General features: G+C 39.5%; 1 protein-coding gene across 1 annotated transcript in view; it reads right to left on the bottom strand.

The window, feature by feature from the left end:
* col7a1l (collagen type VII alpha 1-like) overlaps positions 1-18,695 on the bottom strand; it is a 53,343-nt gene extending 34,648 nt beyond the window's left edge. The window contains 15 exon segments of the mRNA XM_056748775.1: positions 812-925; positions 1,035-1,193; positions 2,495-2,614; positions 2,736-2,882; positions 2,996-3,112; positions 3,640-3,795; positions 3,955-4,071; positions 4,179-4,308; positions 4,471-4,634; positions 4,743-4,916; positions 6,193-6,286; positions 7,759-7,918; positions 8,080-8,260; positions 14,502-14,687; positions 18,528-18,695. Coding sequence (XP_056604753.1) covers positions 812-925; positions 1,035-1,193; positions 2,495-2,614; positions 2,736-2,882; positions 2,996-3,112; positions 3,640-3,795; positions 3,955-4,071; positions 4,179-4,308; positions 4,471-4,634; positions 4,743-4,916; positions 6,193-6,286; positions 7,759-7,918; positions 8,080-8,260; positions 14,502-14,577 — 1,909 coding nt within the window. The 5' untranslated portion in view covers positions 14,578-14,687; positions 18,528-18,695.
* Between the last annotated feature and the right edge of the window lie 3,062 nt (positions 18,696-21,757).

Below are 21,757 nucleotides of genomic sequence, written 5' to 3'. Positions count from 1 at the left end.
GGAGTGGAGTGGTATAGAATAGTGGTGTAGAAAAAAATGGAATGGAGTGGAAAAGAGTGGAGTGAAATGGAATAGAATGGAATAGAATGGAATGGAGCGGAGCGGAGTTGAGTAGAGTGGAATGGAATAGAATAGTGGTGTAGAAAAAAATGGAATGGAGTGGAAAAGAGTGGAGTGGAGTGAAATGGAATAGAATGGAATGGAGCGGAGTTGAGTAGAGTGGAATGGAATAGAATAGTGGTGTAGAAAAAAATGGAATGGAGTGGAAAAGTGTGGAGTGGAGTGGAATGGAATGGAGCGGAGTTGAGTGGAGAAGAGTGGAATGGAATAGAATAGAATAGCGCTGTAGAATAAAATGAAATGGAGTGGAAAAGAGTGGAGTGGAATGGAGCGGAGTGAAGTGGAGTAGGGTGAAATGGAATAGAATAACGGTGTAGAATAAAGTGGAATGGAAAGGAAAAGAGTGGAGTGGACTAAAGTGGAATGGAATGGAATAGAATAGCGCTGTAGAATAAAATGGAATGGACTGGAAAAGAGTGGAGTGGAATGGAGCGGAGTGAAGTGGAGTAGGGTGAAATGGAATAGAATAACGGTGTAGAATAAAGTGGAATGAAATGGAAAAGAGTGGAGTAGAGTGGAGTGGAATAGCGGTGTAGAATAAAATGGAACGGAGTGGATGGTATAGAATATAATATAATGGAATATGAGTGGAGTGGAATAGAGCTGTATAGTAGAATAGAATAGAATATAGTGGAGTGGAGTAGAATAGAATAGAATTATGTATAAAGAGGAACTTGTGAAACATTTTTACCTGAACTCCAGGTGAGTTTGTACTCTGTTGCCCCAACAATTGGGCTCCACTCCACATCGATGGAGGAGCTGGTGTATGATGTCACTTTAAAATTTGACACGTATCCAAGAGGAGCTGTGAGGAAATTACATGACATGAGAAGTAAGCTAATGTCTAAGTTTGCATGGGCTAGCTGTCAGAACGTGTTTATCAAGAAAATATGACAATGTGTCGGGTGACTCACAGGTCCTGAATGTAGCTGTGATGCCGGGTCCGACTACAGAACCGAAAAGCACATACAGAGACAGAACATACTCTGTGTCATGGACCAGATTCTTCAGAATATATTCAGTAGTGCTGCTGTTCAGGGCCAACTGCCTGGGTCGATCTCTGCCTGTAAACTCTTCACACACATAAACATACACACAAATATACATACAGTGGATTAATTGTTTATGGTATTCATCAACAAAGAATTGGTAATGTCAAACAAATAGTCAGAATTGCACAAGTACTGAGAAAATATGATCAGAGTTTCAGACCAGGGTATGTCTGCTGTGTGCTCTGTTTTTAAGATGTCTTCCCCCCTCTCCCCTTTTTCATTTTGCATAAAAAAATGATAGACCTTCTTTGGTCTGATTTGGCTATTTTTAATTCCACAATTATTTACATTAAGTCATTAAGCAGACGCTTTTTATCCAACGGATACATTAGCTGAAAAGAACTGAATAAAAAAAGATTTATTTGAAATTTGGCCAAAAGTAGATTACTTGAAAATTTTGACTCTGTGCCCCAGTTTTGCGGTAATAACGAAATGTGTGCTAGCATGAATTTCTTTAAAATGTTATTTGAGAAACATATACAAAAAAAAGAATGAAAATAGTCACAAAATTGCATAAGCAGGACATAAAAGAGTAATATTTCTCATTCTTGGTGCTTCACAAAGCTCTGAAGAGCATATTGAGTGTTTCAATAGAGTTAAAATGGTAAAAAATCTGCTTAATAAAACAGTGACATAAAATCATAAATATGTTTGATTCATGTTATTTCAATACATTTCCTAAAACTTTCTGACTTCAGAGTTGAGTTGAATCCTGTATTTTTAACAAAGTCAGAAATGATTGCACCCCATTCGACAGTATATATATAAAAAGAGCTCATTAAGCGATGCCAAGTAACCTGTTCTATCTCTCAGCTTTCATCTTGCATGATCAACCACTTTGGCTCCTCCTTCTATCTCATTTTCCCTCTCTCGCCCTCACTTTTCTCACTTTCCCTTGTGACGCAAGAATTCATCTCCAAACTTATTTTTAATCTGTCAGGTATGAGTCACAGAAGCCCCCGTTCGTAACAACCATCTTCCGGGTTCCTGCTTTAAATTCGGGGGCTCTGAGCCCATCACAGTGACAGGGAAGAGAAACTTTCAAAGACTTCTTTTGGAAGGCCATCGACTTATTCCTCACACTCGTCTCTTCAACCGCGCACACATAAATTCACCTAAACACGCAGCTAAAGTTGAAGGCATGAGTCACCTCGTGTTGTCATCGACCTGTCGCTTGTGTGAAAAAGGGACTATAAATCAGAGCAACTGGAAGGAAGAGAGAATTAAAGTGTGACAAAGAAACAGACTATGCTGGAACATGTCACATAGTCAGGACAATGTGACAAAAAAGAACAAAACAGCGATGGCTTTTGTAAATGTACCTGCAGTAGGTCCCCATGCCAGTCTGTAGCCGGTGGCCCCGGGCACAGAGTTCCATGAGATAACAGCGCTGCTTGTGCTCACCGCCGTGGCCCTCAGGGTTTGTACTGTACTGCTTTCCACTGACAAAGAGAAACACAGCATCGTTTTATCATATAAATAAACAAATATATTTATAAACAGTCAAGTCTTCGTTTGGGGCCGTTCTAAATGTCTTTTGTGAATAAAATGAGTAAAACTCACATGTCTTGGCTTTGGCAATGGTAAGAGGCCCTTCAATGTCCACAAAGATTGGGTTGATGGTTACCGTGTACTCTGTTCCAGCATGTAGGCCTTGCACCATGTAGAAATTGAAGTTGTTCCCCAGATTTACATTCTCAATGTGCCCCTCTGTGAAAATAGATTTGCATAAATATGCATTTTGAGACTACGGTGTGCTAAACAGATTTCAAATCTATTCAGATTTGACATTAGTCAGTGGAGACCCAGATAGTTCTGCTTACCTGCTGATGACCAGGTGAGTCTGTAGCCCCTGGCCCCTCTGACAGATGTCCAGCGGGCCTGGACCGTATCTGTAGTGGCATTCTGAACCAGTAGTTGCTTAACAGCAATCAGTTTCACTGCAATACACAAAGTGGTAAGTGGACAGTCAGTTTGAAATCCATTATCATTTAGTCATTGAAAGCAAAATTAAAGTTTGGACATAGAAATGCAATCATTAAAGGATGACATGATTCTTTTAGATTATACCGCCATCTGGTGGAGAAAAGCAGTAATACATTAAAATGATTGTAAAGTTCATGAAATTATCACTTTTTATGCAGACAAACGGGATAGATCAACATGCAGAACCTAAACAGCATTTGTCAGCATCCAGTCAAAGTAAGTACTAAAATAATGTGCATATTAGAAAGATTTATGACTGCATTTTTATAGCACGTGCATTGCACCATATACTTGGGATTTTAAGATTTCTGGGTTTGAAACTGTAACAGCCAATGATTAAACCTTATTTGTTCATTGCATTTCTTCTTTGCTGTTATAAGCACCTTGACATACCATGTCAATATGCTAATCAATAGATCTATAGGTATTTAGTTTCTCTTTTGACTCATAGAGAGGGAACAAAAATCATTAAAAAGCTTACAAGTTCTTCCTGTGACCGACACAGACTCACTGGTGCCCTCTGGATACATGGCGTAGATGCTAACCGTGTAGTTTTTATCCTCTTCTAATGCGTCAATCACATGAGAGGAGGTGTCGCCCGTCAGCATCTGCTCATAAATGAGCCGTGGTCTGTCCGCTGAGATGAAAATGACATCATGCACTTGATATCTTAAAAACCTGAGATCTTTCACGATGGCAGAATCTCTGTAAATATGACTATGCGCTACATGGATACATTTCTATTTTGAAACAAAAGTGCACAATTATTTTCAGAATGCAGGTTAGATTTTCTCACGTCTTGGAATGTAGATTTTATAGGCATCTACTTTTCCAGGCGGTGATGCCCAGCCCAGGCGTAAGAAGAACAGTCCTTCTTCAATCACACGATAGTTTGCAACAGGCGGCACAGGAGCTACAACCAGAAGGAAAAACAATCCCTTAAATACAAATAACGTTTTAGAGATGAATGCGAGGCTTTATTTATATCTGGGTATGCTTATTATACTTAGAGGCACACACTTGTTTCTGTGATAATAGTAGCAGACTCGCCAACACGTCCAGGGTAGATGGCATACACAGTTAGAGAGTACTCTGTTTCAGGACTCAACCCAGTTACCAGACTACTACCAACATCTCCTTTCAAATCAATCTAAGAAAATAACAAAATCACATTTAGTAGTATTTCGGCTGGTAAAGCCAAATCACATTAACAAATATACGACTGTCACAAAAAACAAAACATGTGCTTCATTCCATCTGCTCTATAGTGCTGCCTGGGGTGTGTATATGTGCACAGGCGACCATATCTCACCTGTTTCTGCTGTGCTGGGAGCAGATGGCCTTTCGGAGACACGGGGGTGATGAGCAGCCTGTAGCCGGTTACATCTCCTGTGGCCTGACTCCAGGTCAGCTTTAGAGAGTTATAGCTCAATGCGCTCACCTGCAGATCTTTAGGACCTACGATTCTCTCCACCACTGCACAACAAAGAGAGAGAGTGAGGAAATAATTAGAACAAGTGCAAGAACGACAAACAGTCGGATCAGATAGACCGGTAAGTTTGATGGATTTTATGGGAGTGCTACCTGGCAGGTTTTGTTTGATGGGTCGAGGAGGTTCTGAAGCTGTGAAGCAGATGCGACGAGAGAGTTTGGGAAGGAGGTTCTCAAGCAAAGAAAAATCTGGGCTGAGCATCAGATGTTCCTCGTGAGGATCTGTGACGATTTTCATCAGTTCTGACTGATCAGCGTTCCTCACCCCTGAAGAACAGAGCAAACACTGTTTAGTAGAAAGGACACATGTAGCTTTTCTATTTTAACATGTGAAACAACACTGTGAAAGACTGACAGCATGACAAGACACATGAAAACTGTGATAAAAATCATTCCCATAAAATAAATAAAAAATCATTAACTTTATTTCTTTGCCATATTTGAGGTCTGAAAAAATGCAGAGCATCTTTTGCCATTTTGACAAAACATTAGTTTTACATTTTCTAAAAATAAATGTAAACAATATTTTGATTTGAAATTTGGGAGAAATGTTGTTAGTACACCTAAACACAACACTATAAATAATAAATTTGGCAAAACTGAAATTAATTTTGAAAGGCTCTCATTATTTTTAAGGAGCACGTTCAGTAAACTCAGCACCACACTAACAGAGTTTTCTGTTATATATAACCCAAGACTGTCATACACAAGGGGGCGTATCTGACATATATGGCACTGTATGTTCATATCAAAAAGATTCTGGTGACCATCAATGTTTTGTTAAAATGATCAAAAATGCTGGTGGTGGCTTGCAACGTGGCAGGGAAAGAGTTAAAAACACCCCATGGAGGCCCGGAGGGAGCAATCAACATTCACAGCTTAACAAATGTGTCCACTGTGGGGCACACAAGTGACCCTCATGTGTCTCAGGCCTCAGTCTGTAGTGTTATCAGACAGTGTATCAGTCGTCGACATGTCACAGAGAGTGATGATGGGAGAACAATGTGGCGCGTTGGCCTGCTGTACATATGTCTCAGATGTGGCAGACGGGCTGATTTATTCACGTCTTTATGGGAAAACTGATTAGAAAGGCAGGACACAGAATCAGTGTGTGTGTGTGTGTGTGTGTGTGTGTATGTGTGTGTCGATGGGGGCAAGAACGAATGAGCTTGATGAAAAATTACAGCAATTAGTTGGCCACTGGCTAATGAGTCATAATTATTTCAGCACTCTGGGCGTCAAAACGGAAAGAGCGTGAGAAAGTCGAGGAAACACAAGTGACGCTTACACACACAAACATAGAGTTGATGTCTTGGTGCATTCAATGTCATCACACACACACAGATATCTTAAACAAAAGAACATAAAATATATAATTTACTTCTCTAGACAAAACAAACAAACAAAAAACATGTGTTATGCTTAGCCTTAGAAAATGTTATTGAGAAATTGTGAATAACTGGGCATTCAAATATTGTTGTGGTCAATTCGGAGGTCTTATACACTGGAGAAGCACAAACAAGGTAAAAATCCAATGACTCACCCACAGCAAACAGGGAAATCCCACTGTCTGCTACTGCTGTAGCCGGACCATCGACCAGATCATCTGACTGACCAGTAGTGATCAAAACAGCAATCTGAAACCAAGAAGAAACATTGTGGGATGCATGTCATGATCCGGCATATAAATACTCTAACGATGCATTCTGAAACCTGCTTAAAATAAAATAGGCCACATTTGCAAATGCCTGTAGATACGCCGTAGGCTTCTGAAAATGAATCTTGCAAAATTCTGAGTTGCATACATAACTGTGTGTCCCTCATTGACCAAGAATTTATTTACGAGAGTAAGTGCTCCATCTGCCATCAAAGTCATCACAGTGATACGGATGCCCTTGAGTGCACACAGCACGAATTATCATCTCATTGAATTTATAATTATCCAAACTCCTGCTGATCCAAACCTGCAATGTCACACCGGCATTCGCACAAATGATTACTGTGTGAAATAAAAACATCACCTGGGTCACCAAAAGTTCACCCGCATCATTAAAACAGGAAACAGGTTTATCTATATGCACCACTTACAAAGTGTGTGTGTGCTGTGAGTTTGAATAAAAGTTAAAGTCTCTGCGGTTCTCTATGAACACACACAAGCGCTCCTCACCAGGTGCTCTTCTGCAGGACCAGCAGCTGTGTGTGCTTTAGAATCCTAATCAAGCCCAAAATTAGGATGGGTGGGACACTGCGGCGCTGAGCGTGTGCACTGCAGCCAGGACATGACGTCCGGAATCAAGGGATTGATTAGAAGAGCAGCATTCTGAGATGTATTTGGAACACGCTGCTGTGAATATCTGCCAAGATTTTGAGATCGAGAATCCTTTGAATAGCATTTCGATGTTTTCCTTTGATGAAGTTTTTACAGATTTCTTAAAATATTTGTGTTTTCTCTTTATAATGATAGGTAGGAGGGCCTATGTAATTTTAAATGTGGCTTCCACGCCATTAAAGGTCCAGTATATGAAATTGAGAGGCCTCCAGTGGTGAGGTTTTGAATTGCAACCAACGGCTCATTCCACCCCTCCCTTCTGAAGTACTACGGTGGCTGACAAAGGGCTAAGATGTCATCATGTTTTCGCCTCTTTGCAGGAGATAACGCATTTACGAAACGCTCGGTAGAGCAGTTTGTCATTAGGCTACTGTAGAAACAACATGGCGAATTGCATGCAAGGGGACCCACGGTGTGTGTACACAGAACTCATTTAAAGGTAATAAAAACATAGTGCTTCATTATGTAAGGTCATTTAAATAGGTCCTCCACACATTGAAACTTTAAGGCTTGCATGTGGGCATCATCTATAGACCACTTTGCAAGATGTGAACACTGGTCCATAGGAACTTTCATGATTAAATCTACAAGACATTTGTTTAACATTTTAAATCGGTTATATGTATTATGTTGGTTGTATTTTATTCAAACGGTTGTGTCACTGAAACAGGACGTTCGTGGAACAGCGTTGAACCAGCCCTGTCTACGTCATCCAAAGAGGTCTATAAAGAGATCTTGTCAGTAATGTGTATTCAAGTGATTGTGAAGAAAGTGTCACACCTTTGGGGCATTGTCTCTGACGATGGCGGAACTGAAGACAGATTCTACCAGAAACTCCAATGCCAGACCCGTGCGACTGCTTCCTCCCTCATACGGCACATCCTCCACGGCCCTTAGCACTTCCTCCAAAGTCAAGTAATCCGTCAAAGCTATGCGCATCCTGCATCGAAACACAGCTGGCTGCTCACATCCACATCGACTATGTTTTTTTACAGTTATTCTTCATGATACAACGAGCCATACACATAAACGGAATTTAATGTTTCATGCCTTCATGATCATACACTTCTTATATTATACGCCAAATTCTGTTGTGTGTACCTGGGCACGTCTGAATAGACGGTCACTCCAAAGCGAATGCCCTCCTGTCCAAACACACTGGCCCGGAAAGCTCTGATGACGTGTGCTATAAACTCTTTGATATGCTGGAAGCTGGATGGACCCACTGACCAGGAATCATCCACCAGGAACACAATATCTGCAGGCTGGGCTGTGCGACATTCTGGAAAACAGCAATTTTGTTTGATGTGATATTTAGTGAAGTTGTTTTAGTTGTTTTAATACTGTAACTGTTATTACAGGAATAGACAGCTAATAGCAAGCAATAATGCATCAGTCACAATCCATTAAATATTAATTAAAATTAGCATGATTGGGCAAAATTTGTCATTCAAATCCTAAATAGGACACAGAATTTGATTTAAAATAAATATTTTACTGTATTGCAATGAAAATAAATGTGTAACTTATTTCATGACAGAGAAATCGCATTTGCCGTAAATAATACGAAAATGTACGGAAATACTTTATATCAAATTTATCATTATTTCGTTTTCGATTTGAAGTTTAGGAAATTTAAAAAAATGACTTTTGCCATAAGTGAAATTTTGCAATTAAAAATCAGTCATTCAATAAAAAAAATTTTGAGACCTGAATTTTTTTGGCCCCGTTTTCAAGACGTTTTAAGTTGATGCATCCATCTCCATCATAGACCATAAAATCAAAGTTTGCTATTTAAATCCAAATTTAGATTCAGGAAATCCCGATGGTACATACACCTGAATGTTGATGTCTAAGTCTGTGGTTCTCAAACTCGGAGACCCCAATATGGATCCAGGCGGGGCACAGATTTTGTGGCATTTTATGAAATCTAGAAATTTATAATAGATTTTATGCAACCGAAGATCAGAAAATAAGACCACCAACCAAAGGAATTGCTGTTCCTGCATTGTATAACTAAATACATTTTTGGTTTAATTAAAAGTCTCAAATTAAATTAAGAGGCTTTTTGTGGGGGCCGCAAAGCAATGTACTCTGCACAAAGGACGCCGTACAACGAAAAGGTTTGAGAAACACTTGTCCACCCACTATGTGTGTTGTTGATTTACGTCTCAGTCACCATTAGATGGCAGTGTATACTCAGAATAAAACACTGATTTTGTGAGAGAGACTAAAAAGTGGCACCATGACCTACACATCAAATAAGAACACCAACAACAAACGTAGAATAGAAGATAAATGCCAGACAGCCGGTGCTTGTGTTATAATTTAATGACCTACTTTTACATCTGTTGCATTCTGCATTTAGCAAAAATTTGTAAAACCAGATCCGAAAATTTCATTACTTTCTCTTTGATCCCTAAATACGGCTTTGCTTTAAGGTGATTGCTCAATATTTGTGACTACTGGGCCAAGTGGACTGCAGATGTCCTCTGAATCAGACAACTCTCCAAAGACGAGCCATTTTAGACAGAAGCTAAGCAGACACCGACGCCAAGCACTAGATAAGACTCAACAGTAGCAGACACTGTACGGCCAGATCTGGAGAAAATTGTTTTACAAACATACACCTGAACACACAGCAAAACCGAAGGAGACAAGTAGATCCCCAGCTTTTCAAAGCCTCAGGCTTTTGCAGCGGAAAAAAACCCTTGGCGCTGCATTTAGAATGTACATTTGAAATGCACATTAGTAACTTGCTGACTGAAAAAAAAAGAAAGAGGATTTCGTTTTTCTTTTCCCCCAGAAACATGATAACAGAATCCATTATAAACTAGGAAGGCACAGCAAGTTTAGAAACAAAAGTATATGCATTAAACACCAGGATGTTATTGATGATGTGACAGGAATTCTGTGGAAAAAAGTTCAGTCTCATTTAAAAGTTGCTTTAGCTGGGAAAATCTGTGCCACCCACCACATATAAAGGAAACAAATGCACAGGGCTTCAGTGATTTATCACAGATATACAGCACACAGGGCACCGGGAGAGAGAGAACTGCTTTCATGGAATATGGAAGTTCTAAAGTGATCTTTCAGCCTGAAACTTTTACGGTCTAGTGAGGATATTCTCTGCAGGCAGTGCTGATGGTCCAGAGGCATTCAGCCAATGCTGGAGAATGGGGGAAAAGGATGGATTTGGCAGCTGTCCTTTTAGTCTGAGCATCTTAACTCAGGGGTGAAAATTGCATTCAGAAGCACATACTTAAACCTTCTAGGTTCATTGGTGTGGGGTTAAAATGCCAAAGGTATCTGTTGGCATTCCCATGTATTTAATGCAATTTAGGAAGAAAGCAGTTTAAAATCTGCTAAAAATGTTGTATTCAGGAGCCTGTATAAATGTTGTGACGTTGTGTATGGACAAAATGGGCATTGTAATGTGCATACGCAAAATTACAAGCACATATCGATAAAACAGATCTAGAGTAATGTGTGTAACAGTATGTGCATTTGCTCTGGATGCTCTTGACAGTGCAAACACATATTTTAAAGATGAATCATAATGATATACAGCATAAATACTGTACATCTATAAATCTATATGAAATCTGTTCTATGTAAAAAAGATATACAGCCGCGGAAACAAATAAGAGACAATTTCAGAGACCGTTTTTCTGAAGCCAGTTCAGGTAAAATTATATTTTTTGTTTAAATGCTATGACGTGCTTACAACATTTCCCCCAAATTGTAAATATAAATATTGGTTTTTTTTGCATTTATTTGCAGAAAATTAAAACGGGGAAACAGGTGAATACATTCTCTGTATTTCTTCAGACCTCAAATACTGCAAAGAAAAGTTTACATAAAATTGAAATTGTTTTTCAGTTTTCCCATTTGTAATTCTGTCAGTCTTTCACATTTGTTGTCACATCATTATCAGTTTTATTCAACCCCCAAGTGACATTCAATCTTAGTACTTAGTACAACATCCTTTTACAGTTATAACAGCTTTTAAACGTGAAGCATAGCTTGACACAAGTGTCTTGCAGCGATCTACGGGTATCTTCGGTCTCATTCATCATGGGCAAAAGCCTCCAGTTCAGTCACATTCTTAGGCTTGCACACTGCAACTGCTTTCTTTAAGTCCCACCAGAGGTTCTCAATCGGATTTAAGTCTGGTGACTGCGATGGCCACTTCAAAATGTTCCAGCCTTTAATCTGCAACCATGCTCTAGTGGACTTGGAGGTATGCTTGGGATCATTGTCCTGTTGAAAGGTCCAACGTCTTCCAAGCCTCAGGTTTGTGACGGACTGCATCACATTGTCATCCAATATCTCCTGTTACTGAAGAGAATTCATGGTACCTTGCACACGCTGAAGCTTCCCAGTACCTGCAGAAGCAAAACAGCCCCAAAGGATGATTGACCCCCCCGCCATGCTTCACAGTAGGCAAGTTGTTCTTTTCTTCATAGGCCTTGTTCTTCCTCCTCCAAACATAGCGTTGATCCATGGCCCAAACAGTTCTAATTTTGTTTCATCAGTCCACAGAACACTATCACAAAACTTCTGTTGTTTGTCCACATGACTTTTGGCATACTGCAGTCGACTCTTCTTATTCTTTGGGGACAGCAAGGGGGTGCGCCTGGGAGTTCTGGCATGGAGGCCTTCATTACGCAGGGTGCGCCGTATTGTCTGAGCAGAAACTTCAGTACCCACATCTGACATATCTTTTCTCAGTTCCTCAGCAGTCACACGGGGACTTTTCTCCACTCTACGCTTCAGGTAGCGCACAGCAGTCGAAGTCAGCATCTTCTTTCTGCCACGACCAGGTAGCGTTTCAACAGTGCCCTTTGCCTTGAATTTGCGAATGATGCATCCTATGGTGTCTCTTGGTATGTTTAACATCTTTGCGATCTTCTTATAGCCATTGCCCTTCCTGTGAAGAGTAATCACCTGATCTCTTGTCTTCCTGGACCATTCTCTTGACCTCACCATGTTTGTAACCACACCAGTAAATGTCTAGAAGGAGCTGAGTATCACAGTCATTTTAAAGCTGCCTAATTAGTGCTTATTAGGCTTTATTGCTGCTCCCTGATATCCACAGGTGTTTTCAATACCTGATTGAAAACACTTCATTGAACCTCTGTTCTTCAGAGTGGTAGTCTTTAAGGGGTTGAATAATTATGTCAATGAAGAATTCACAAAAGAAACATTTACTACTGTATTACAAAACTAATTGATGTCATTTTAGTTGCATATGGTTCTTTAAGAAGTCCTTGTAGGATTTCATTCTGAATACAATTACAAATGTACACTAAATCCCCTAAAACCATTTACAGAATTGGGGGTTGAATAATTTTGAACACAACTGTTCTTATATTAGTCCAACGTGGTCAGACCTTCAGATTCACAACAGAAGGTCTGTACATCATATTGACACCAATTCGATTGGTGTGCTTGTAAAGAAACATGTTTTTTGTAAAGACTACTTTTGAATAGCCTTCAAAGAATCTAGTACCACAGAAATGACGCACTGTAGCTTTAACTTGTTTCTTGGCATGAAGTTCATTCCTTCATTCATTCTTGAGAATCACTAAATCTCAAATCCATCAGCACTGACATCAATACCCACAAACTTAATAGCATCAGAACAAACTCCATTCCACTTACAGCGCAATAATCACCTTCCTTTCAGCTTTTAACATGCCTGTAAAAACTTTTCAGCGCCCGGGATGAACAGTGAAGCCTCTCTAGTTTTACTTTCTTGATGCAACTCAATCGCAGTTTGCACAGTTGTGTAATGTGGTCATTAAGGGGACATTTACTACATTCTCACCGGAGCACATTGACAGGAGCGTTACCATGACAACAGATGCCTTCAAAGCAAGTGCCCGCTTGGGTGTTTACACACATAAGGTTGATTACTGGGGTTACACTTGTGCTTTTACACTTAACTGGATGTTGAGAGACACAAAGCAGGAGAGATAGGCAAGAAAATACAAGGACGTGATCTGAGAGAGCGCATTCTTTCCGTCTCATAGTCGAGTGTCTGTCACAGCAAACAGCCATCTTGAAGAGGTGTGGAAAATTACTGTGTTTCAGGGCATTAGTGACTGAGTCAGTAATTGGCCCTGACAGACTCTTTTAAAACCATCCTGCGTGAATTCAATATGTTTCACATTCTCGCTCTTCTACTCGCGCACACACACAGCTCAAGGTGAAACGCACACACGGGTTTCTCCGCAGACAGAAGTGGAGATGGAAATCAGAGAGGCATGCAGTGATTTAAAGCTCACGCCAGAGGTATAAGCTGCAGGAGGTGTGCAGATGCCCCACAGCAGAGCTCGCTGACTCAGGAAGCCATATGCGGTTAGATCCATAATTTAGAATTCCACCTGTACAGCCGACTCAGGTGTGCAGACAGACAGACGTATCGATACATATGGATGTGATTTAAGATGCACTTCCATAAAATGCCATTGCAAAAGAACTTTCCACACCAATGGACATTTTGGGGATGCAAGATAAAGATAGTATGGACTGGGAGCAATTCTAGGATGTTAGTTTAATGGGGTGGCCCAGCCCCCTACTTTGACATTAACTAATGTGAGACAAAAATATATATTTCTTGCCTAGAGGTGAGAAAGTATGCAAGTTTTGATTTGGCTAACCTAGCTAACATTTGAAAGCTTTTCTAAGACACAGTAGGTTCTGGCAAGGCCTAGATGTGGCCCAAGGTATGGAGCGACACAACCTATAGGAATGAAAGAGGTCGACAGATTTAAAAAAAGAGACCTGTTTAAAATATTATTTTCTTCAAATAAACCCATTAATCTAGTGTTTAAAAAGGAGATTTTTTTACTGAAAGATGTGTCAAACCAGATGAATAGAGTAGAGCAGAGCAAAGAAAAAAAAAAAAAACACATTAATTTACAAGTCAATATAATAAATAATAATATTAATTTTGCAAGACCTATTATTTGTGCTGTGCTATCCACATTTACTACTACCTGCATGCCAAGAGTTGTCATTTATGTTATTTTCTTTCACTTGGGTGACTTTAAGAAAGAAACAATTTTAGGATTAAAAAAATGCTTTAACACAACTGGAAATTAAGAATCACATGAGGTATAAAAGAGCAAAATTTGAGCTACAATATTTTTCACGAGGTTATTAATATTATACATATATTTTCATGACAAGCATGGAACCTGCATCCCCCACAAGAGCAGCATGGCTCAATATGTCAAGAGCTATACGTGTACAAATCACAATGCTACAATTCATTCATCAAAGGATATTAAATAGTGTGGCATGTGTGAACTTACAAATATACAAGTATCTCACAAGCACATAATGAAAAACTTGATCCTTTGCAATTGACTTTGATATAGAAACATTTGGGAATAGTAAACAATTACAGTCTTGTATCCAGGACTCGACTGATTGAGAAGCAGGGATATCAAGAGTTCTCAAGGGCCTAAAAAGAGCCAATCTCATGTAGATAGTGTTAGTCAGCAGACTACCTTCAGCTTCCGCAGAGACGCTTTGATGAGAGAGACACAGGAACAAGAGGAAGATCCACACGCTGCAAAATTCCATCTCTCTCTCTTTGTGTTGTCTCTCTCCTGGCAGATCCTCTACCCTGGACTGATGTCCTGAGACGGGCTTGTTCTCTGCTTTATTTAGCTGCAATACTTTCTCCCTTTTATCTGAAAGAAATAGAAAGATAGGTATCGTCATACATATGCATGGACACATATTCAAAATAATCATCTTGATCTGTTCTGTTAGAGGAGACAAAGTAATCGCTTGAATCTCTGTTGAAAATCGCCTGTATAATCCGCCACATTTATCCTGTCAGATATGGTTGCGCAGGCCTGCTGAGCACCAGTTTAGGAATGAATATCACTCTGATGGAGATAGAAATTATTCAATGAAACAGAATTGTTTCTCAGAGGTTAAAAGACTGTGGTATGGCACAGGGATGAGAACAGGATTACGTTCGCTTTGTCTTTGATGCCGGATTCAGCTAAGCCTTTTTTTCCATTTAATGATAAATAATAGACTGTGTGGCAAATAGGGATTTGATACAAGATGATAATCTTGTGTACAATAATACATTTGAAAATTATCCAAATGAAAAAAGCAACTTTCAAGGAATGATCAAGCAGCCAGGAATTGGCGTTTGAATGAGAATTGGAGAAATGTGAATCATTATTCAGAATTCAGACTATAACTGCTGTATTGTGGGATTTTATTTTTATGCGTTAAAGATGTTCTGTTTGTATGAATTATCCATAAACACATAATCATGCACAAAACATATGGAACACTTTGAAAACGATTAGATGATATTAATAATAAATGTCTGAAATATGTATTGCTACTCGATAGACAATTTAGCATCCTGGAGAGAACGGCCAAGTTCAATTCTTTTTCATGAATTTAAAAGCGCTCAGTACCTAAATTCTCAAAGAATTGTGCCCAACCCTCATTTCAACATGAGGCTGAATTCCTTAAAATTCTTATCAAAAGACTGCACACATTTATCATGCATTTTAAAATCTGTTCAAGTTACTTTTGGAGAAGCTGAACTCATATCTATTGGGAACAAGTAGCGGCATGAAATGTGTTTTGGTTTTATTGGATCGCTTATGCAGTTTGATGCTTTCTTATCGCAAATCATGTTTGCTTCTCTGCATACACTATCACAGAGCCTGATAGATATGGGGTATGAATCTTCAGAGATCCTTTGAGAAACATTTGCCTCAAGGTAATGGCATTAAAAGCATGTCACAATATGCAAAATGATTATTATCAAACATTATCATTCATGTATGTGTGTTGTGTGGTTTGGTGAGCATCTCAACAAGGTTTCCTCCAAAGAATATAACTAATCCTTCTGCCTCAGGAAATGGTCCTAGAAGGTCGAAGAGTTTCGCCGTCAATCACACCAATTCTTTGATAATGAGATGAAGTCTGTCCAGTACTAACAACCCTCACAGATGGTCAAAGGTTTTAAGAACTGTAACAAGGACCGTTGGTGTTCAGCATCTACAAAGGTACAAAACATGGTCAAAATGATGCGGTCATCCAAGCACCACAACAACATGAACATTGCTATGAAGTTTGGACCAGAATTTGACAGGATTTCTCGGTTAGATGTTGAATCATGGCTGTGGGAATTTACCCCTGTTTAGACACAAGTGCATCAGTGATGTCAGGCAAGGATATTGAGTAATGGCTCGTAATTTAACATTGCAATTCCCCACAAACATAATCGGTAGGCCATGTTCTTGCAACATGGATTCAATACACCATTTTTTCAGATCTTGCTTACTGCAAAGGGTGATTGTTATACTAGAACATACTTTTTTATTACTATTATTGCTTTGATCATGAGGCTTTCAATGTCGCTTCAATTATGTCTAAATGTACAATTTATAGGTTACCTCATGTCATAAGCAAGTGTGACTTTCTTTCTTCTGCACAACCCAAAAAGATATTTTTAAGAACGTTAGTGAATTCTATTGTATGGACACGAAACCACGCAAGACATCTCAAAATATATTTATGTGTTCCACATACAGGTTTCAAAAAACATGAATGAGAATAAACAATGAGAGAATTTTTATTGTTGGTTATCTCAAACACAAAGTTAGGGGCCAGACAACCATGAAGTCTAACAAAGACATGGTCATTCAAATACTGTGGAAACTAACAACATACCATATGGAATCAATGGTCTTGCACCGAACCATCGTAGCTTTGTCAGGGTACATCTGTGGGGAATATTACAACTAGCGAGTCTCTGTTCAAGCACCAGACAGGACTGTCAAACTGCAAAAACCACAGGCTTGCTAATACAATGCTTTACTGCACGACCGCCGCTTCTAATGCGATAGGAGTGGTTTGACAGTCCACAAAATAAATGTGACTGTATGGGTTTGGTGACTTGAGCAAACTTCTCTTGGGTGTACAGCACATGGAACTCCATAATGCATTTTTACATACTGTAGCGCTACAACTTTAAACCCTGGCAGGTGTCATCACAGGTTTTTAAGCAGGTCAAACAACCTTGGTGTACTCAGTTAGCTCCAAAAGATGCATGTTTTCCTATCACAGACGCAGTGGAATGCTGCCAGACCTTTCGCGGTGGAACTTAGGGGCTGCACATACCAATCAAACTCGGTCCTGTTTGAGCACGCAACCTCACCTGCTTTAATTCACCCATTTGCACTACAGTCGCTTAACATAGACTGTGGTACTCTGGATGAGGTCGATAAGACGTTTTGGTGACGTGATACTGAAGTGCCGCATTTGGACTTTGGATGCCGGTTTCCGATTTAAGAACAAATCTTACGGAACGCACAGAGATTTGCATCAAACGCCCGGAGCGGGAAGGTGCCAAGGCCGTGACTCAGGGGATACACCTCTGTTGCCCGCCGAATCTATTAAATGCACAGCAGCTTGCATATGTGAAGCTATGCAGCAGAAAATGTAATCTCACGAGCGCAGGCTGACCTGGGAGTTGAACGTGCATTTGGATTGTGCTCTTTGAAGGATTATAAAGGTACAGGAGTTGGCCTTCTCTCTCTCTACGAGCCTTGCTGTTTGTTAGCCGTTTCTGCATTCTGCCACTTCACAGAAGATTATCTCCATAGCTGTAAATTGGATGTTCCAGCAAAACATATGACTTAAAAGTGTCCAAAAACGCTCCCGCACGCATACAGCGGGACATCAAACCAAACCGTCCGGGAACCGTTATATAGAGCGTGTGCAAAAATAAAACCCACACAGGACACAAACAATTCCTCAAAATGTGTAGTTCAATAGCTATTCATGCGCAAACATCCAAAACGTGCTTTACTGATGATGTTTTTTCTGAGATAGTGAGGGCAAGTCTCCGCACAACATAACACAGACGTCCAAACACATACTATAAGAAAGGCTGTGGAAATAATGCTGTTTACAGAAGCTTATCGGATGCAAAGGCAGGCTGTCAGCGTACGTCCATGAAGTGACTTGATGACTAAAGCAACGCTGCTCGACTTTGAAGAGCACGTAAAAGCATGCACTGAGAGGAAAATGCTATCTGACTAAAGACATCACCAACACGCTCTCCATTTTGTTCAAGGCTTTTTAGTTGCATTAGCGGGGCCATTGAAGCCGCGCGAAGCCCCGGTAAATGGAGTGGAACGGCGTACAGTGAATTGAACAGTCTCTTATTTTGTTCCACAATTACCTTATCACAGAATGCATTATCAAATAAATGAACTCAAAACCGTCATACTGGTTCTGAGAGTTGAGCGAGAATCAACTTTGAAGAGAGCAATTGCAGTAGCTTAGGCACTAAACGACTGGCCCACATCCAGAGCGATTGACAAAAAGAGGAAGAGAGATGGAAAGAAGGAGAGGAACTTGGCAGATATACAGCCCTTTGTATTGTGAAGCAATGAGCTGCAAAATGAGAATTGTGGAAGACAGCAGATACAAATTGTCATCAATTAGAGTTACATTACAGAACACCTTTAGAGACCAAAACTCACCTCTACTACAGTACACAGAACCATGATCCTCTAACTCAGAATCGACACCCGTCTGCTTGACTCAATCCACTGGAGATCTACAAGATTACGGTAATAATCCAATAATCGAATAATTGGTTTTGGTACGGAGGGGTGTGAGAATCCAAGAGAGCCTCAGAGGAAAGTGCAAAAGAGACTGAGAGTGAATGAATGAAGCAAATAACTCTGAAGGAGAAAGTTTAGGGGGTGTGGAAGAGCTAGGTTGGCTCACGGTTAAGGCAAAAGGCAACGAAAGACACACAGGGGAGAGAGAGAAGGGAGGGGGTAGAAACAGTGAAAAGAAAGTGCATGAACTATGAAAGTGCTAAGTGAGCACTTGAAGGACAAGTTGTATATTAGGTATATTTAGCAGCCACAAACAGAATGAAATTTTGTTGCTCTTTGGGTTTATTATATATGACCCTGGACAACAAAACTTAGGGGTCATTTTTCTATGTTTTGTTTTATACATCATGTGAAAGCTGAATGAATAAGCTTTGCATTGATGTATGGTTTGTTATGACAATATTTGGCCGAGAAACAAATATAAAAAAAAATGTAATCCGAGGGTGCAAAAAAAATCTAATTATTGAGAAAATGGCCTTTAAAGTTGTTCAAATTAAGTCCTAAGCATAGCATATTATTCACAAAAGTCACGTTTTTATATATTTACGGTAGGGAAATTACACAATATTTTCACGGAACATGATCTTTAATTAATGTCCTAATGATTTTTGCCATAAAAGGAAAATTTATAATTTTGACCCATACAATGTATTTTTGTCTATTACTAAAAATGTTCCCGTGCTATTTAAGTCTGGTTTTATGGTCCAGGTTTACGTATCTCATTTTTGGTGTAAGAGGTTCTAATCCTTGCAGAATCCATATAATTTTATTAGCCATAATATAACATTACTTTACCTTTGAGGAATCGCACAGTCATTATGTGTTTGACCTGTGCTTGAAAAAGTTCAGAAGGTCCTAAAGTTGGACATATTCAACAGGAAGTGTAAAGCATTGGTTTTAAGACCAATGTGGATAAGACATTAAAGCCCCCTTGACCCCTGAGCTGTTCAGATGCCCTCACGGCAAGCTGTGCTAGAACAGCAGGGTAAAACACAGTAAAAACACAGCAGGCCTGTTCGCAAGAACATCACATGACAGCTCTTCTTTAAGGGTCTTTCACAGGAATGCAAGGGATGGAGTTTATTGGTTCTTGCCAGCTGTCAGTCATGACACACTATAACTCAGCAGAGCCACGTACAGACAGAGACCCGACTGCTCTGACCTCTGAGGTCAAAGGTGAAGAACGGGACCATCCTAAAGAGAAAAGGGAAATAAACTGAAGAGGCTGTAAAGTGTGCTAGAAGAATGTATTGAGTCATGTTGAGCATTGAAAGTGATGAATTGAGCTTGTTAAAGATTTCAGGGCCAACTTTCTTAAAGCTTCAGCACGAGCGCTTAAATGAAAAGTGTTTTTAAGACTAAAGTATTTTCGCTTTGTTTTCCAGTAACAAACATCCTTAAATAAGTAGCATTCACTTGGGAAACAAAACGATATTAGACAGGAAGTCTGTTTTTCAGCTAAATCTAACTCATTTTAGTCTGAAAAGAATCTGCCAGTGGTATAAGAAAAAGAAACGTAATTCAAAGGAAAACAAGTTTATTAGTCTAACCCTATTGGCAAACACTTGGCAGATCTCGCTAAATTGTATTAGATTCCTTTGAAAACTAGACTGATGTTTAAAAAAAGCTCATTGTTAAATGTGATTTGCATAACTCAATACAATACTTGGATATTTTCTTAGCGCAAACAACCATTTTGCTTTTAAGTCCCACAGAAAGCAGGCGGTAAACAAACCTTTAATTAAAAGATATGTTTACATTTTCTTTTGAGCACAGAGGCAGGTATTCATCAAATAAACATGCAACTTTGGGGAAAAGTATTTGAGCCGTTCAATTTTTATACAACCACACATCTTTCAGTCAATATACAAACATATGGACAAGCGATAGCAGTAGGTTGACCAATCAGAATCAAGTACTTCAGAGGGACAAATAATAATTGCGATGAACTGTTGAATCTCCAGCACACTGATTTAACGTCTCATCAGTTTAAAAAAATTGCATGGCACATTGTGTCTTTGAAGGTCCCTCAGGCAGCCCTTGAGAGATGTTATCAAGTCACTGAGGCGGAAGGATTGGACGAACAGAAAGACACAAGGGGAGAAATGAATTCTCAATGTCCTCTTGGTTGACCCACAGGTGTGCTGAGACCTGCTGGGCACGAGAGGTCAGGCTTTCATGTCCACGACCTCTCTGGACATTAGGTGAGCTCTTTCTAAGGGGTACCGAGAGCATCATAAATCCTTGTGTCTTTAGGCGTCTGGAGGGACGATGGAAGACCAAAGAAAAAAGAGGGATGACAAGACTCCAAAAAATGTGTGTGAACTGGCTTTGAACGTAAAATAAATGATTTGTTTATTATATGGAATTTTAGATATTAGCTTTCAGCTAAAAAAGCCTAAAGGGATTTGATATAGTTTCACAACATGTGATTCAAGATTAAGAAGCACATTATTTATATGATTGTTATCTGATTGTATGGATTACCAGAATACATTATACAGCATTCAAAAGGTTTCACTCTAAAAGCAATGTAACAAGATGGCTATGGCCGAGTGAATTAATTTTGCACATACATACTGTATATAAACAAACATAATTGCATCTAATTTATACGAGAACTAGTGAGCTAGTCTCTAGTCATTTTAAACGTCTGTCTTGAATCTGAAACCTCAAAAATGATGCTCACTGTGCAATAATGGTGCTCCAGCGGCATCATTAACAGTTAAAAGCACTTAGAAATAAAAGTGCTGAACAAAGCTGATAACGGAGAATCCTCGTGGGAAATATCAACAGGCTTTATTAACTAGCAGCTAATTGCAAAGTTTTAGCACATAAAAATCCCCAAAGTAGTTCACACTGCAGCTGAAGAGTGCTTTGATTCATTTTAAGCTTACGGCTTAAGAGGAAACAGAACAAGAGAGAAGCAAAGACCGTAATAAAGACAAATTTACCAAAGAAACCTTTTGTCAGTCACGTAAGGCGTTCACAGGGCTGGGCTGTATTGCTGACATGGTGTTGTAAAAACATAAAAACGAAATAACTAAAAGCTTGTTTTAACAGGCTGGCTATGGGATCGACTCTTT

Source organism: Triplophysa dalaica, chromosome 5 (assembly GCF_015846415.1).
Source record: "Triplophysa dalaica isolate WHDGS20190420 chromosome 5, ASM1584641v1, whole genome shotgun sequence".
In the NCBI taxonomy this organism is placed as follows: Eukaryota; Metazoa; Chordata; class Actinopteri; order Cypriniformes; family Nemacheilidae; genus Triplophysa; species Triplophysa dalaica.
This window is presented reverse-complemented; position numbering and strand designations above follow the sequence as displayed.